Source organism: Terrapene carolina, unplaced genomic scaffold, assembly GCF_002925995.2.
Source record: "Terrapene carolina triunguis isolate 2854851 unplaced genomic scaffold, T_m_triunguis-2.0 Scaffold139, whole genome shotgun sequence".
In the NCBI taxonomy this organism is placed as follows: Eukaryota; Metazoa; Chordata; order Testudines; family Emydidae; genus Terrapene; species Terrapene triunguis.
The window spans coordinates 8,250,065-8,268,903 of NW_020664490.1; the positions used below are offsets into that span (position 1 = coordinate 8,250,065).

At 41.3% G+C, this 18,839-nt stretch overlaps 1 protein-coding gene across 1 annotated transcript in view; it reads left to right on the forward strand.

Annotated features, from left to right (window-relative positions):
• Positions 1-18,839, forward strand: part of LOC112103155 (klotho) — a 53,641-nt gene that overhangs the window by 20,809 nt on the left and 13,993 nt on the right. Inside the window, exons 2-3 of the mRNA XM_024194778.1 lie at positions 11,600-12,110; positions 15,340-15,608. Coding sequence (XP_024050546.1) covers positions 11,600-12,110; positions 15,340-15,608 — 780 coding nt within the window. The remainder of the gene's footprint in view (positions 1-11,599; positions 12,111-15,339; positions 15,609-18,839) is intronic.

An 18,839-nucleotide genomic window follows, 5' to 3' on the forward strand; every position in this document is an offset into this window, starting at 1 on the left:
CAGGCTGCTGAGCTGAATTCACTTTGGGCCAATGGTGCACCAGCACTGGGGCTCCCCTACTATACTATGAGCTGAAATCGCTAAGAGCTGAAACCACAAAAGAGCTGATGTTATTAAGAGCTGAGATCACTGAGTGCTGTGTTAACTAGTGGGGGAGCCTGAAGCTATATTGCTCAGCAGCTGGCGGAGCAATTTGTGGGGACGACTGGAGGAGCAGTGAGCGGCGTGGAGCCTTGCGGGGCTGGTTGGAGTGGCCCAAGGAACGGCGAGCGGAGCTGTTTGCGGGGACGGCTGGAACGGCTCACAGGTCGGTGAGCGGAACGGAGTGGAGCGAAGCAGCTTGTAGAGGGGAGCAGTTCGTGGGATGGCAGGAAAGTGCACTGGCTCGTGGTAAAGGCTGCGGCGGAACCCCCACGGAGAAACAGACGGCTGGCCAGCCTCGGATCACATAAGGTGCCCCTTAACACCCTGCGTGCCCCCCCCTTTTTACTCTGGGGCTGCACTGACCAGGGACAGAGATTTTGGGGGTTGTTGGACTTTTGGGACTTTGGGTGGTTGCTGGACCCAAGAGACTTTGGGGCTGTTGGACTTGGGGGACTCTGGGTGATTTTTGGGTTGCTGGATTCAAGAACCAAAGGGAAAGGACACAGCCCCATTTGCTGGGGTGGGTTTTGCTCATGGTTTGTGTTATGAATCCTGTTTGTGGTGTTTTTCCAATTTTATGCTGATGTCGTTTACCTCATGTTATTAAACATTTTCTGCTACACTCAGACTCCGTGCTTGCGAGAGGGGAAGTATTGCCTCTTAGAGGTACCCAGGGGGGTGGTATGTAATTGTCCCAGGTCACTGGGTGGGGGCTCGAGCCAGTTTTGCATTGTGTTATTGAAACGGAACCCCTAGATATAGAACCCGGCCCTTGTTGCTGCCAACTTAGATGGGCAGAAGGGTTACATGAGTTTGCCCTGCATAAGCTTTATGCAGGGTAAAACAGATTTATCTGGGTTTAGACCCCATTGGGAGTTGGGTATCTGAGTGCTAAAGACAAACACACTCCTGTGAGCTGTTTTTGGGCAAACTTGCAGCTTTGGGACAAGTGATTCAGACCCTTGGTCTGTGTTGGAGTCAGACAGGAGTGTCTGACCTAGCAAGATAGGGTGCTGGAGTCCTGAGCTGGCAGGGAAAACAGAAGCAGGGGTAGTCTTGGCACATCAGGTGGCAGCTCCCAAGGGGGTTTCTGTGATCCAACCCCTCACATGGGGAATAACTTGCTAGGCAGTAATATTACAGAAAAGGTTCTGGGGATCATTGTGGATCACATATTGCATATGAGCCAACAATGTGATTCAGGTTCAAAAAAGGCAAATACCATTCTGAGTTGTATTTATGGGAGTGGTGTATCTAAGACATGGGAGATAATTGTTTCACTCTACTTGGCACTGGTGAGGCCTCAGCTGGAGTACTGGGTCTGGTTTTGAGCGGTCCACACTTCAAGAAAACTTTGGACAAATTGGAGACCATTGGAGAGCAAAAAAATGATACAAGGTTTAGAAAACAAGATCTATGAGGGCAAGTTAAAAAAACAACAACTGGGCATGTTTAGTCATGAGAAAAGAAGACTGAGAGGGTATCTGATAAGTCTTCAGATATGGTAAGGGCTCTTATAAAGAAGACGGTGATCAGCTCTCCATGTCTAATGAAGGTAGGGCAAAAAGTAATGGGCTTAGTCTGCAGTTAGGGATATTTAGGTTAAATATTAGGAAAACATTTCTAAGGCTAGCGAAGTGTTGGAATAAGTTACCAAGGGAGGTTGTGGAATCTCGGTCATTGGGGGTTTATAAAAACAGGTGCTGGGTTCTTCAGGGACTAGAACTCTGATCTGTGTAGTGGGAAGAGCCAACACCTCCATGCTTCAGCCCTGGGGTGGTTGGGAGATAGGCTCCAGGCAGCCCCGGTTTTTGGCCATGGGGTTTTAGTTCATGCTCCAACCCCTGGCCATGTGGCGGCAGACTCCAGTCCCAGTCTCTAGCCCAACCCCGGTGGCAGCTGCTGGCCCCAGGCACTGATCCCTGACCCCAGCAGCAGCCACTGGCCCTGGGCACCAACCCCCTGCCATGTGCTCTGACCCCCAGTCCTGGCCGCTGACCCTGGGTGCCGACTTGTAGTCCCAGCCACGCGGCAGCAGGTGCTGGCTCCTGGCGCTGATCCCCACCCCTCCATTGCCCCCAGCCCCCACTGCCTCCCCCAGCCCACATCTATCCCACCATGTCCCCCACTGCCTTCGTCTCCAACTCCCACCCCGTCCAGGGCTTAATTTGTCCTGGGATTTGCTGAAAAAAGTGATATTAACAAACATACAAATATCACTTTTCACAGTAATATTTTTATTGAGTCTGCAAAAAAACCCAAACCCTTGCATAAAGAAATTATAATGATTTGGATGTGTACATGTGCTATTTATTTGTTTTTCCTAAAGTTAATGAAGTATTTTAGGAAACAGGGTCAGTGTGACCACCAGCAAGAGTTGTTGACTGCACTCTGAGGCCACTAAAAAATGTGTTGCGAGAACCCTGTCATAGGCTGAAATATGTTCACATAAAACACTCATCAAATACCAAACGTACTTGTAAATATCTAATTCTGGTCTCCAATATTTGAAATTAGAAGGAGGGGCTACATTTTGTTTGGTAATTGTTTGTTACAAAGTAGTTCACCTTGTTCTAATAAAGAAGTAGACCAAGAGATATTTATGGGAAGTAATAGGAGAGAGAGGAAAAATAAAAATCTTAAATGCCTGATATGTTGTCCATAACAAGGGCTCACAAATTGGTACTAAACTTTACATATAGAATACTTTATGTTAGCAGTTTCCAAATATGAAGAAATAGCTTAGCTTTCTAACAGCCATATCTGTCCCTTATACTATGCTATGGCTGTCATCTTCTCCTGGGAGGAAATGTTGTGTCAGCTCAGAGATTGTATAGATAAAACCTACTTCACTCTGGGTCTAAAGATGGCACATGGTATGAGATGTGACACATTATGTTGTAACTTTTGATTCACATCCTTCCTTTTGAAGGTAAGGAAAAATACAGATTACATTTTTCTTCTTCTTGGTACAAGGTATTTTCTGACTAATCATATACCAATATTTTCCAAGCCATAGTGATAATGATATGCATTTCAAAGGGGCTTTTGATCTAGGATTGGATAATGAATTTTTTTTGGAGCTATATCTAATGTACTTACAGTAATCAAAATCCTTTTCATGTCTTTTCCAGTTATCTTTTTTCTTTGTATTGCTAAATGAATTTTGGTAACACTTTACTATGCAGAGTTTCATTAACATGCAAATAGAGAGCTAATACAGATACAGTAACTCCTCACTTAACGTCCTCCTGCTTAATGTTGCTTCGAAGTTACGTCACTGCTCCATTAGGAACATATTCGTTTAAAGTTGTTAAATGCTCCCTTATAACATCATTTGGCTGACTTTACAAGGGAGCATAGCACAAGTTCCACTTCTCTGCCTCCTCCCCCTCCCTTCCTCCCTCCCAGCACTTCCTCCCTCCCTCCCAGCACTTCAGTGCTTAGGACTTTCTGGGAGGGAAGGAGTGAGCGGGGAAGCTGCCCCCCACCCCCTTCCCGCAGCAGGCAGGGCCACCCGGAACGCAGGGGCTTTAGGAGCTGCAGGGCCCTGGGCTAAGGGGGCCCGGGGGCCCTGGCCTGCAGCTCTAAAGCCCCTTTCGGAATGCGGCCCTGCGAGCACGGGCCGGAGGACTCAGGAGGAGCAGGGGCAGCCGTGCAGCCAGCGGCCAAAGAGTAGCGGCGCTTTCCCCTTCAAAGCCGGACGGAGAGAAGTGGCGCTTTGGAGGGGAAAGCGCCGCTACTCTCCGGCCGCTGGCTGCACGGCTGCCCCTGCTCCTCCTGAGTCCTCCGGCCCGTGCTCGCAGGGCCGCATTCCGAAAGGGGCTTTAGAGCTGCAGGCCAGGGCCCCGGGGCCCCCTTAGCCCAGGGCCCTGCAGCCCCTAAAGCCCCTGCGTTCCGGGTGGCACTGCCTGCCCAGGGGGGCAGCTCCCAGAATCGCGGCCATGGGGACGGTGCTGCGCTGCGCAGAGCCACCTGCTCATCCCCTGCACCAAACAGGAGCTGCCCCAGGTAAGTGCTCTGCACCTCCTGCCTGCCCCAGCCCTGAGCCTCCTCCAGCACCCCACCCTGAGTGCCCTCCCGCACCCTAACTCCTTCCCAGATCCTGCACCCCGAGCCCTGAGCCCCAGGGGTAAGCCAGGGGCATCTCCCCACTCAGTACAGTACTGTACAGTATATAATGCCTTTTGTCTGCGCCAGAAAAATTTCCTTGGAACCTAACCCCCCGCATTTACATTAAATCTTATGGGAAAATTGGATTAGTTTAACATCGTTTCACTTAAAGTTGCATTTTTCAGGAACATAACTACAACGTTAAGTGAGGAGTTACTGTAGGTCACTTGGGCATGGCAAGCAGTTTATTTGTGAAATGAATAGCGCACAGTTCTTGGTTCAGAAAACACCATTAAAATTGATACAACATGGTGTTTCTCAACCTTTTTGTGCTGGTGACCCCCTTTGGACTTTAAAAAAAATCGTGGACCCCCCCCCCCCAATAGAAAAAATTGCAGCCCCATCTCCCCTTAAGTTCGGGATTCTGGGCTTCAGCCCTCTCTGGCGCTGAGCTAAAACATGTAAATCAGCTTCATGGGGCCCCTGTGGCACGGGGACGCAGGGAATTGCCCTGCTTCCTACCCCCTAATGCTGGCCCTGCTTATGACTCCCCTAAACCTGTCCCACGTCCTCCCTGGGGGTTGCTTTCCCCAGGTTGAGAAACACTGGTCTAGAATAAGCATGGTCCTGGGAGTCAGGAGGCCCTAAACTCTTATTCTGGATTTGCCACTAGTAAAAACATAAGGATAATCATAGAGATTGACATCAAAATTGCACAGAATGATATGTATTGCCAATGCCAAACCTTAGGAGGTCTCGGTTCTTTGGGGCAGGAATCCTGGGGAATAGGCAGGCTGGTATATACTCAAAATTAATTTAAGAATATATATCTCATAACTCTGCTGAACTCTGTGATGGAGTGTGATATGGCTGTATAAAATTCTGACGTATGTTTTATACCCATGTTGAAATATTGGCACCGTGGCTGCATTAGTTTGGATTTGCCCAGGGACACCCTGTTATGCTGCATTCCAGACAGATGCTCTGCTGGGGAAAGGGAGTTGACACCTCATTGAAAGGCCATCATTGAGAGCCATCAAAGCTCAAGCTGGGGGTATTGATTTTCAACAACTGGCCAACCCATGGAACAATGGGCTTTCTACACAGGGGCCCACAGAGGGGTTGAGAGGCAAACATGAGAGGTGGATATGGAATTTCAAAGTTTGACACCTGTCTCTGAACTACATGCTCAATTTAAGAGTCATGTCCTGTTTTGTGCCGGGGGTCTGATCATCACTATGTGTAACTAGGAGAGTGTGTCTAGTGCAGTCCTACAGGGGTCAGTCCTGAGTCCAGTACTGCTCAATATTTTCATTAATGACTTGGATAATGGAATAGAGCGTATGCTTATAAAATTTGCAGATGATACCAAGGTATGGGGAGTTTTGCAAGGCCTTTGGAAGATGGGATTAAAATTCAAAACAACCTCGACAAATTGGAGAATTGGTCTGAATTCAACCAAATGAAATTCAAGAAAGACAAGTGCAGAGTACTTCACTTAGGACAGAAAAATTAAATGCACAACTACAAAATGGGAAATAACTAGCTAGGTGGTAGTACTGCTGAAAAAGATATAGGGGTTATAGTGGGTCACAAATTGAATGAGTCAACAGTGTGATGCAGTTGCAAAAACGTCTAATATCATTCTGGAATATATTAACAGGGGTGTTGTATGTAAGACAAGGGAGATAATTATCCCACTGTACTCGGCATTAGTGAGGCCTCAGCTGGAGTACAGTGTTCAGTTCTCCGCACCACAGATGTGGATAAGATTGGAGAGAGTCCATAAGAAAGCAACCAAAATGATAAAACATTTAGAAAACCTGACCTATGAGGAAAGGTTAATAAAATTGGGCATGTTTAGTCTTGAGAAAAGAAGACTGGGGCGGGGGGACCTGTCAAGTCTTCAAATATGTTAAGGGCTGTTATAAAGAAGACTATGATCAATTGTTCTCTGTCCACTGAAGGTAGGATAAGAAGTAATGGGCTGAATCTGCAGCAAGGAGATTTAGATTAAATATTAGGAAAAACTGGCAGGAGAGGGAGAGAGAGGACAGGAGGGGCTCTTCCATACCTGAAACACTATGAACCACAGGTGCACAAGAAGGGGTGAGCTCAGATTAAGGGAGGGTGTGTCTCAGGGCTTTAGTTATTTTCAAAGAGCTGCAACTCTCAGCTACTTTAAGAGTAAAGTGACTGTGGTTAAGAGATTCCCCTGCTAACTCCATATTCCTTGCTGCACTGCCATGTTATCCATGAAGGAATTAAACTACTAAGCTCAGAGTGCCCTCAGTGTAGGTGGGGAGCTGAGGGAGTGTTTGAAAGTAACTGGAGGTTTCAGGGTCTAGGGTGGCTGGATGGAATGTTTCACATCCCCCAAAAAGGTATCAGACTAGAGGCTTGAACCTAGGAGTGAGCGTTAGAGTCCAAGAGCAAGAAATGGTGACTAGACTACATCCAGACTCAGGTAGCTTGAAAGCATGTGGAACCCAGCGATTGGGTCCACTTGCAACAGACTGGTGACTGTATCGTGGGTCAGGGGGCCAGTTTGTAACAAGTCCATTTTAGTGAGGTACCTCCTTTCAAAATATAAAAGGTATGATCACTGCACATTCCAGATCAGCCCAAGCTCATGCCAAGTTGAGCAACCAGCTCAAAAATGCCTAGACAAACCTGGCTCAGTAGAAGTATCAGTTAATACAAGTAAATAGTGGATTTTGGTGGTCTTAATTGCATTCAACCATGAACTGAATTGCATGAACCATAGGTTAGTTTTTGCTTGCCATTGCTACACTATCAGGAGTTGAGATGTCAAATAAGGACAAAGGAACAGATAGACATTTACTACCAGCTGTCTCTGCTCTGTCACTGGCCTCCTGCAGCTTTATCTCCAGAAGCCTTTAATTACAGAAATTCCCAAGTTCAGTACACCAAACTATACCCAAATACCCCAGTAATGTTGATTGGCACTCCGTCCATTATCATTAGAATGAATGTATGGTATGTTATTTTCTGTGTTAGGATTTTTTGCCACAAAAGCAGTCTCATTCCTTTTATCCAGGCAAACTGAGGAAGGCAGGCATTTGTTGTATAAATGCGACTTTTTCAAAATGTTACTGGCTGGCCATTGTTGTACTTTTTTTCACCACTGGTGAACTGTACAGTGCCTCTTTCTCCTCTTTACTACGAAGAAAGGATTGAGCTGTGAGAAGTCCCCTCATCTTTGGCTTTGTTTTGGGATAGGTGGATATGAAGATGCAGGACCACAGGCGCTGACTTTTGTTTTTGCTGGTACCTCCTCTCTGCCCCTCTCCCCCCCTCCCCCCCACATGAAGGTGGTGGGCTGGGCCTGGGAGGGAAGAGGCTGAGCGAGGCTGGAGGCTGGGCCTCGGAGTGGAGTGTGGGCAGGGCCTGGAGGAGAAGAGGCTGAGTGGGGACTGGGCCTCGGGGAGAAGAAGCCAAGCAGGGATGGGGCCTCAGGGTGGGGGCAGGGCCTCGGGGGGAAGAGGCCAAGTGGGGGTGGGGCCTTGGGGCAGAACACAAGTGGAGTTGGGGGCGAGGCCACAGTCCAGATGCTGGGGCCCACAAAAGATTAATCTGACCCTGTGGGTTCAGAGCACCCCCTATTTTTTTCCTGTGAGTGCTTGAGCCCCGGAGCACCCCTGGAGTTGGCACCTATCTGAAGGAGGCATCTGTTTTGCTCCCCTAGAGGGAAAGGATCAGGACATATTGGGCCAATCCCCGTATAACCTTGGAGGGGACAGTGTTCCACAGGAGGACAGCATGTATAGGGATACAGGTGTTTTGAACATAGAAATAGGTCTCGGTTGACATAGAGAAGTCATGTATCTTTGGGAGCGTGGATGGTGAGTGTCTCCAGGTATCAGGTCAGTGATATGGGGTGGGAGGCATGAGTCACATGGGGAGAATAGATACCACTATTATGAGGAAACATAGGGGGATTTATGGAGGAGATAGTACAAAGGGAAGGTGTCTGCGACAGAGTGGGTTACCTGACCAGGGGCTTCCTTGCTCAGATGCTGGTGTCTTCAGGTGGGGAGGGAGGGTGACTTTGAAGCTGGCTGTCAGCAGCATACATTCAAACATTCCATAGAGTAGCACCTAATGATGCATATCTGCTACCTCATAGTATTTTATAAATCATATTTACAGTCATCGTCACAAGAAGATATTCATGCTGTGCGTGATGCTGGTAAGCTAAGTGCCAGCTCTGGCCAAGGCCGCAGTTGCTAGCTTAAGAACTGACAAACTCACAGCTGTAAGCCAGGCCAGCTTGCTTGTGTGTTAGTATAATTCAAAGTAGATGTTAAAATGTATAAGAATGTGTTTAGAGTTTAAACTTCATGAAAAACTGGGGGAATGTTGCGTGCCTTGTTTTCGCTTATCTGTACCCTGTTACAATGTAATAGCAAACATTTGCGTTGTGTATATACCCCTGTAACTAAGTAACCCATCAAATGAGAAAGAAACCTTGTGTAATGCAAATGAAGAACTTTAATAGGAAAGTGCTAATTCCTGTGCATGGAAAGCATATGATCATTGTGTGTGAGGTCAAAGTCTCTAAGTACATTCCTCTCTCCCCATCATGAAAGAAAGGACACATGTGGGGGCTGTTCTGTCAGCTTAGTTTCTGTGAAAAGAAACTATAAATATGGACACATGAAAAAATCTTTTGTTTGGATTCTAACAGGCAAAATAACAGAAAAGAAGATGGAGATCCCTGGAGTTACTCTGGGTAGCCCTAAAAGACTTTTGGGAAACTGGCAGATTACATCTCTGCTACCTTTTGAAATTATAGACTAGTGGTTCTTAACCTATTTAAATTGTGGGCTGCCTATGCAGCTCTCTGTGTTATGTGGGCTGCATCTACACAATACATATACTATCTGTATGGCTCTGAGGATGTCACATGGGCCGCAGCTGTGTGCTCATTGGGCCACGAGCGGCCCGGGGGCTACAGGTTGAGAACCACTGTTATAGACTGTGATTCACATGTACATATATTTTTACCTGCTTTAACCTCTCAATAACTCTCATTTGTTTTTCTTAGCTAATAAACCTTTAGTTAGTTTACTGTAGAATTGGCTCCCAGCATTATCTTTGGTGTGAGATCTAGAATGCAAATCAACCCGGGTGAGTGACTAGTCCATTTGGGACTGGGTGTAACCTGAATATTGTGTCTGATGAAGTGGGCATTCACCCACGAAAGCTTATGCTCCAGTACTTCTGTTAGTCTTAAAGGTGCCACAGGACCCTCTGTTGCTGAATATTTTGTGATTTTTGGTGTAAGTGACCATTTATCACATAGTCTATCTTGCCTGGGTGGCAAAATAGACTGGAGAGCCCAAAGGAGAACTGTGTGGAACTCCGTGGTAAGACTGTTATAGTGATCCAGGAGTTCACATTTGTTACTGGGTTGGGGAAATCTAATTATAGAACATACCACTAGTTTGGGGTGTCTGCCCATTTTTGATAGTCTTCCCTGAGGTAGGCACTCATGGTAGTTAGCAACTCCAGACAGCGTGACACCATGATATTTTCTTCTTTTGTCGGCAGGATGGGATTACAATATATGGCAAAATTGTCTTGTGTCTCTGCAATTCAGATGATATGTCTGTACTGTGAGGTTTTGAAGTAGAATTACTATTTCTCAATTTTCACTTCTCTCACAATCCATTGTACTTATATAAACAGTATAACTATATCTTTGCTATTTTTAATTATCGGTACAATACTAATAACTGAAAACACACATGAAGTCAGTTATTATCTATAACTTTAACTGTCCTTTTAGTTCTAATTGCTTTTTTGCTTAGCAGTGAGAATTAAGATTTTGTAAGAACTGTAAAAGTAAACCCTAAACCTAACCCTAACCCTCAGTAGTTAATCATGTTTTTTAAATTTATCTTTTATGGCAATAGAGATGACAATCTGACATTTAAACAATTAGTTCTTAATAAAACTGGCATTTCATTGCAACTGGAAGCTGTGAATGATAATTCTGTATTAAAATGAAACTGTGAGAAGCAATTATCAATGCATCAGTGATACATTTATCAGGATGGAGGTGCAAGGCCTTCTGTATCATTTAACTCCTGAGGAAGGGCTGGAAACAGTGGCTATACATGGATGTCTCTGCATTTCCTGCATATTGTAGAATGGGGCTCCTACTTGGCTCTGAATAGGTTGGTGCAGAGAGAGAGTGTGTGGGTGTGTCTCTGTGTGTGTTTGGGAGCTGGGGCAGAGTTGAGATGTGTGGGTTATGTTGGGGTTATGAGATTCCTGACCATCTGGATTTAGTAGCCTTAAACTCATATATAATGGGTGTGAAGGAGCACTTGCTTCTCTTCCTGCCCATGTCTATCCTTTTTCCAAATCCTCTTGATTCTATGCATAGTGTTAAATCAGATGATTCAGAATCTGTTTGAAAACTCCAGTTTATTTTGAACAACAAGAAAAGTCAGATTTAATTTATTCATTCATTTATAAATTAAAGAAATAAAAGATTTTAAAGGATTGTATATAGGACAGAGATGGCAGAGTTTTGAAGTCATCTCTTGACTACCAGTCCCAGCTCTAATCGCTAAATGTATGACCTCCAGATTTTTTCCACATTTCCAGATAAGAAGTGCCCATAGCTTTTTTTCTAGTTTTGCCTTACTTTGTAACTGTCTAAAAATGTAATAATGTAATTTTTGACAATTTCTACACACCCAATCTAAAACAGTAATATGCTAAGACTCCTGTAATGTAAAATATAATCTGAAACATGTTTTTTCAAATACATTTTAAAATGTGCTCTTACTTTTTCACTATTTGAGATCTCATGATGCCAATAATACTGTAAGATGTAATTTGTTACCAATTTAATAAAATTTAAAACCAGCAAAACTTTAAAAAGTAATGATATCAGACAAAATGGCCTTTCTCTTTTATATATGTGTTCAAACCAAAGCCTAAATTTCACTCATACCAGTAGGTAAGTACAAAGCCAGGTTTCCTTGTAAAATTAAAACACTATTTTTCAAAAGATCAGAAAAACCAGCATTATATTCAGTGCATGGAATATACACCATATTAAGCAGCTCTTGCTGCTTTTCCAAAACAAGCTCTTCTTGGATCAGTGTAATATTATCTACTCTGATTAGGATAATAGAAGTTAGCAATCATAAATCACTGAGAAGGGAATAAGACAGCCTAGGGATGTGAGGATAAAGCATTGCTAGTCAAACCTGAACATTAGTGGTTGAATATGCTATTGCATTTCTGTTATTCAAGACAGAATTTCAGATGCATTCATTATAATCTTTCTTCTCAACAGGCCCACGCCAAAGTCTGGCATCTCTACAATGATCATTTTCGTCCAGCTCAAGGAGGCCAAGTGTCCATTGCCCTCAGCTCCCACTGGATAAAACCTCAAGCTATGACTGAACAAGACATACAAGAATGTCAAAAATCCCTTGACTTTGTGTTGGGCTGGTTTGCTAAACCCATATTTATTGATGGTGACTACCCTCAGAGCATGAAGAGTAACCTCTCATCTCTGCTGCCTGAATTCAGTGATGCAGAGAAGAAGTACATCAAGGGAACAGCTGACTTTTTTGCTCTTTCTTTTGGAGCAACACTGAGTTTCCAGCTCTTGGATTCTCAGATGAAATTCCATCAGTTGGAATCACTAAGCCTGAGGCAGCTCCTTTATTGGATAAGCCGTGAATATAACAAGCCCAAAATATTCATTGTGGAGAACAGCTGGTTTGTCTCTGGTAGCACCAAGCGAGATGATGCCAAGTATATTTATTATCTCAAGAAGTTCATTATGGAAACTTTAAAAGGTAGCTTAGTTGACAAATTAATATTATTCTCCTGACAAAACTTATGGAAAATGTCCGACTAAAGCTCATTAAACAAATGCTCCAAAACTTAATTTTGGTCTTTAACATCTATCTAGACTTTCACTATGAAATGAGACTTCAAATCAGTTAGTTAGGTTCATTTTTATCAGTTGTTGACAAGTGCCTTTTAATGTGTGGTATGGATGGGATTTTGTTGGTCTGGTCCTGCTCTCCTTGAAGCCAATGGCAAAACTTCAATTGATTTCAGAAAGAGCAAGTGCACACCCTATGTGAACATTGCTGTTTTTATAGTTATCAATGGGATTTGCTTGGAATCATTACAGGAAAACTCCAGTGATGAGTTTTAATATGTTAGCTGAATTATATGTGTGTGTGTGTGTGTGTGTGTAAACACACACACAGATCGGATAATCAAAAATTTGGATAATCCAGAGAATGGGCAAAGAGCTTTCTAACCATTATTTTAAGATGCAGAGTTGCTTTTAAACTAGCTGACCCTTCCTGGAAAAGCATTAAAACATACCGTCCTTCTTTATTTACAGCGTACATGAACTGTTACTTCTAGTAAAGAGATCCAGTTTCTAAAAATGCCAAAATGATAGTTTTAAGTTGCAACAACAGCAATACTATACTTTTTTTGAGTTGCTTGAGTTTATTATTTCTGCATTTTTAAAAACTGGTACAGTATTCTTTACTAGAAGTAACCGTTTGTGTACGCTGTAAATAAATAAGGAGGCTACATTTTAATGCTTTGTAATGATCCTGTGTGTGTGCTGGTTGTTTGCTTAATATGGAGAGCCAGATAATGGAGGCTCGGATAAATGGGGTTCCCCTGTAGTTTTGGAGCCTGATTCTGTTCTTACAGCAGTGTAATTCTGTGGACTTCAGTGGAACTAAACCTGATTTACACTGGTCTGAGAATCAGGCCTTTGAAGTTTTAAATAAAATTATTTTAACTAATTTTTTTTTACCAATTGTTAACCTAGATTTAAAAAAATGACACCCCCCCCCCACCCAACTTACTTTATAACATTGACACATCCCATTTCTAATACTTCTTTAATGGCAAAGTACTGTAGATTCTTTCAGTCCGGCTTGTCAACAACAACTTATTGGGATGACTGTTCCCTGTTTCCTCCTTAATAATTATTTTTATTATACTGTACTTTTTATTTCTACAAAACATGTTATAATTGGTTTATTTCTCTGTTATCTGCTTCAAGGGTTTTTAAAATATTAGTAGCTGAAATAAACTATTCATTCAGTTTAAATAGCTTTCATGTTCCAATGGAATTTTCCTTTAATGGTTTAGTGAAGATGATTTCCATTTGCCTCTCAACCGGGATAAAAGATCCTGGAATTGCTACATTTGTTTCAGCTGCTGTTCCAAATACCTCACTATTACAGCTAAACTAAAAGTTGAATTAACATGCAAACCAATGTTGTATCTGAAGTCTGGGGGATAGTATATACTAGAGTTATTAATTATTGCATATACAATGTGTTAGAGGTGTGTGTGGAGTTATATGGAAACTACATAGTCATATTCTTGTTAACAAAAAGGTGTTGTTTATTCAATTTAATAAAATTATTGATATATATACATAGATCTGCACTCTGAGTGTGACTAGGGCTTACTGGCAACATATTAAATTATAGACTATATTTTCCCTTTCAATTTGCCACTCGGTCACCAAGAAGTTCATAATAAATAACAAGAACTACTATTATTTTGGAATGCCAAAAATTTGCTAAGCCCTTTACAGAAACAAGTAAAGATATGGTTCCTGCCCTGAAGATGGGGAGAAGTATGAAGGAAGATAAAAGTAATATCAATAAGTCATGTGGTTACTTGATAAGGCATGTGCACTACTTGATGGTTACATTGTATTTGAGACTTTTTTCCTGCTTCCAAATTTTTTTAACTCACTTCTCATAGAGAACATGGCACAAGTCAGTAAACTTTTAAGGAGGGATTTTAGGAGAATTTTTGGTGAGCCCGAAAAGCAATGTGGAAGCTCTCCCAGCTGATTTGCAGCAGGTGTGTAATGCTAGTCTAAGAGAAATTTTTGCTGATGCTAGTTAACAATGTGAATCCATCCTGACTTTTACTCTCTCAGAACAGCAAGTGTTGTGTGAATGTGGAGGGCTTTTTTTAAAAAAAATCAATGTTTGCCAAACAGAAAAGAACTAATCTTTAGGGAAAGAAATATTCCAGTTTCTTTGCGAGTTTATCATGGCAAATTAAAGAGACGGCCGAATTCAGCTCTTTTATAATTCCATTTGTTTAATTGGTTCAAACGATGCTACATCAAGAATCAGTTTGGCCCCTCATATCTGATTGTAATGAGATACATTAATAAAACTAGGAAATATGAACACTTTTTGACATTTGATTGTGTAAAATGTTGGCTTGTGTAACTAGGCTGGGTAATGTTAAGTTCAATAGATATCCAATTTGTGTTTACATACGGTGGTGAGTGATAAAGCTAAATTGTGCTGGATACTGATACAGGCCCCAGTTTAACAAAGCATTTTAAAATGTGCTTAAATGCTTTGCTAAATAGGAATGGATTTAAGTATGCGCTTAAAATTAAACACACACTTAAGGGCTTTGTTGAATCGGGACCCTCTCTAAGAACATTTTGCTGATTCTAAGTGTTTAATATCTATAGAAATGCAAACCATTTGTAAACCTCAAATTAAATCACAGAGTGGAACTTGTCACAACAATAATAATGCTGGTACGACCCTTACATCTGTAACAGGCCTTCAACCTACTTTAGGGTTAATAAACGCCAGATATTTATTCCAGAAAATGGTATTCTCAGACCAGATGTGAGGGGGTCTGTAAAATCAAATGAGTAAAGTCTCATCAGCATTATCACAACCACCCGCATTGCCAGGATAGTTAATGCAAATCCCTAAGAACACCAAAAAGTTGTGTTAAATTTTTCATGATAATTTCTTCAGGGTAACTTTTTTGTTTCTATATAACTTCTTGGATGTAAACTGTAAGAGTTGGATCCAAAGTCCATTGAAGTCAATTGAAGGACTTCCACTGAATGGAATTTGAATCAAGCCTTAAGACATTTATTTATCCTACTACATTGTTCTAATGCTCAAATACTAGAATCGTTTTTTAAATGGTATACTCTATCTGGAAAAAATGAGCAATATGAGGTCATCTTGCTTTTTTTCCTCTCAGCCATCAGATATGATGAAGTTGATGTTTTTGGGTACACCGTTTGGTCCCTCATGGATGGCTTTGAATGGCATAGAGGATACAGCATTAGACGTGGATTATTTTATGTTGATTTTCAAAGCCATGACAAGAAGTTTTTGCCAAAGTCTTCAGCTTTGTTCTACCAAAAGCTAATCGAGAGAAATGGCTTCCCGCCTTTGCCTGAGAATCAACCCATAGCTGGGAAGTTTCCCTGCGACTTTGCTTGGGGAATTGTTGATAACTACGTTCAGGTAAGTCTGATGACAGTCAATAGATGCTCCAACCAAATTGTTCTTTAAGTATATAATAATTGTATTGTGCAAGTATATAATCATTTTTACTTGGGTGATATAAGATCTGTTACCATAATGATGTAGTGGGAGCACCAATTTAGTAAAGCTGCACATTTTACAGAATATCTTCCCAGCTTTCACCAGGCATCCTAAATGTGACCATGAAAGCGGATCCAAATTTAAATATCATAAATAACAGATTTTCTAAAAACAAACACCACATAAACAAAAAACAGAAAATGTGATCTAATGTCCATCTTCCTAGAACACTTATTATGTGTTCAGTTAACAAAAATACATCCTTTTTCAAATGCATTTTGGAAGATAATTATCTACTAAGTTCATCACTTCCACACAAAGATACTAATATATGAAAATGGCAAATATTGCAAGTGGCATTTTTATCTCCATAGTTTTAACAGCAGCATATTTGGTTGTTATGATCCAAATCTATTCCTTTTAATGGCAAGAAATTTGTTTAAATATATCCTTGTATTTGGAAATGTTAAAAGTCACGAAACCATCATTACTCATGTTTTCTAAAAGCCATTCCTAATTAGAGCTGGGTGAATTTTTTTTTTTTTTTTTTTTGCCATTAGGAATTTTACAGAAAAATGCATTTTTCAGGGCTATGAAACTATTTGCAAATCTGGGTCAAATCTGGTGAATAGTTTGCCCCCCATCTCCCCACCCCAAAAATGGGGAAAAATTCAAAAAAGTTAAAATATTTTGGTTTAATCATATTGAATCATTTCATTTTAATTTTTTGTTTCAAAACGGAGTCTTGTTTTCAAATTTGCCCAATTAAAAAACCACACCTGAAAATGACCAAAACAAATTGAAAAAACAAAAATAAATTGCTTAAAGTCAACCTAAGAGGTTTTTGTGGGGGGTATCAGGGGGTTGGATTTTTTTTTTTTAAATTTTGAAAAAATTTGTTTTGCTCTGAATTGAACCAGGCTCCATTGTAGTTTTTTTTTTTTTTTTTGGTTAGCCCCCAAACTGAAAACTCTGTTATTTGCTCGGTTCTGTTCCTAATGTGTTCATGTTTTCTGCATGTGCATTACAGCATCATTGTTAGTGGTATTCTGTGCTAAAAAAAAAGAAGCAGAAAGTGTACAGGAAAGTACCTCTGTATCAGGAATGGACAATTCTGCTGTGCTCCTCATTTGCCAGCAGTGCAGTGTTGTCTCTGCCTCTGCTGCATCACTGCCCCCTTGTAGCAACCAACCTCTCTGAGAGCCTCTTCTTAGTTTTCAGTTTTTTTCTCCAGCTAGATCTGTTACTTCTGACAACCCTTCACGATTAAAGCCTTCATTTCACATGCAAAAATTATAGACAGGTTGTGGTCTCTTTGAAAATATGACTGTATAATTCTCAGATACTGTTTGGTCTGTAGGGCTCCTGTAGCCACAATAAAGATGTAATGTAAAATTCAGCTCTCAGATTGGATCCAAGAGCAAAATTTTTAATTTAGATTTTCCACAAAGACAGACATTTTCTGAAGGCTGGAGCAGGGATGCTGGAACAATTTTTATCGTGGGAGTGCTGAGAGCCATTGAACCAACTGTAAACCCTGTATATAATGGAAACCCCGTCAAGCCAGGGGGTGCAGCACCCCTTGTTCTAGCACCTATGAGCTGGAGCATAGGTTTGGGTTTTTTTTGTTTTGTTTTGTTTCATACCCTAAAAGTAAGCTCTGACTTCACACTATTGAGAAACATTGCAACCTCCTTATCTGATGCATTGATTTTTAAGAAAATTCAGCAATCATTGTCCTTCTGGTCCCAAATAAGTTGAGACTGGAAATGGCACTACTACCTTTGGGATCAATAACAGTTGTAAAGTTACTGAGTCTGTTAGTTCAAGACACTTAAAAGAACCCTTAAAACTCTGGATATTTTCACTTCAAAAGGATATTCAAACATTTTGTGCTGTAAGGCTGAGGTAGAATGATTTGTAGATGCATCATAGTGGAAAAACATTTCTGACAGCATTCCCACAGTATTAGTGGAAATGCATGCTTTAGTAATCTACAAGGGACAATTCTCCAGAAAAGCAATTTCCCTCTGACATGCTGTTTTTTATTGCTTTCCTCTGTAAGCACAACACTGACCTCTCCAGAGAAAAGAGCAAGTGATCTGCAGCTGCTCTGCACAATTCTACAGTCTCAGTTACAGGCTCAACAGTGGGTTTAGGTTGACCCTGCTTTTGAAACAAAAGGTCCGACAGGGAAACTTATGCCCAGAGGGTTAATTTAAGAAGAAAAATAGTGGACATAGGTAGATGTGTATATATAGGAACTGTGTCTTATAGTTTGGGTCTTTCCTTTGAAAGGTAAACTGGACTAGGAAGGAGAAAAAAAATAATACACATAATAAAACCTTCTAAGTAACTCTTTCGCTCCCTTTAGAGTCCTTTTTATGATCATGGTATTTATTAAAAAATGAAAATGTGATGTTGTAAGACTCTCATTGATTTCAGTGGGTAATGCAGGTGTTCCTCTCAGGCCCAAAAGATTTGTGGAAAATTTGCTTATTGTTGGAGTGATGCACATTGGCATAACTCTGATATCAGAGCAAAAATATGACTCAGAAATCAACAGCATGCTATTTTAACCAATTTAATGTTGTAAAAGTGAAGGAACTTTTTAGTTCAATATGCTAATGCAGTTAAAGGACATTTCTTTAGCAAGAAGCAAAATTCTTACCCGTCAATTGTATTCATGCTGAAAATCAAGCTCAGAGACATATTTCTCTTTTAGCACAGGTTCAAATAAGGAAACTGTTTAATTCTTCTTCATGTTTCATTTATTATTTATTTTGTTCCACCTTACAGGAAAAAGGAAGGCTTATTTATGGTAATGTATAGTGTACAAATAGCCCTAAAATATAGCCTTTTAAACTTTAAAGAAATTATTTTAAAAATTAGTACAGACTTTACTGTATTATCCTTCTCTGGATTTGCTTTTTTGTCCCTGAGCAGCCCCTGATTTCCCTCACAGAACTGAGCATTGTGGGGAGAGTGTAAACAGAAGGCATACGCTAGTACATTGCTTTTTATAAAAGTCGGGTGAAGGTGCTACATATATTTGGCATTTTCTGGACCTCACAATATTAAGATGCATTCATTCATATGAGTCAGAGATGGCATCAGAGATGTATGAGAGAGATGCTAAAAGGGAAAATG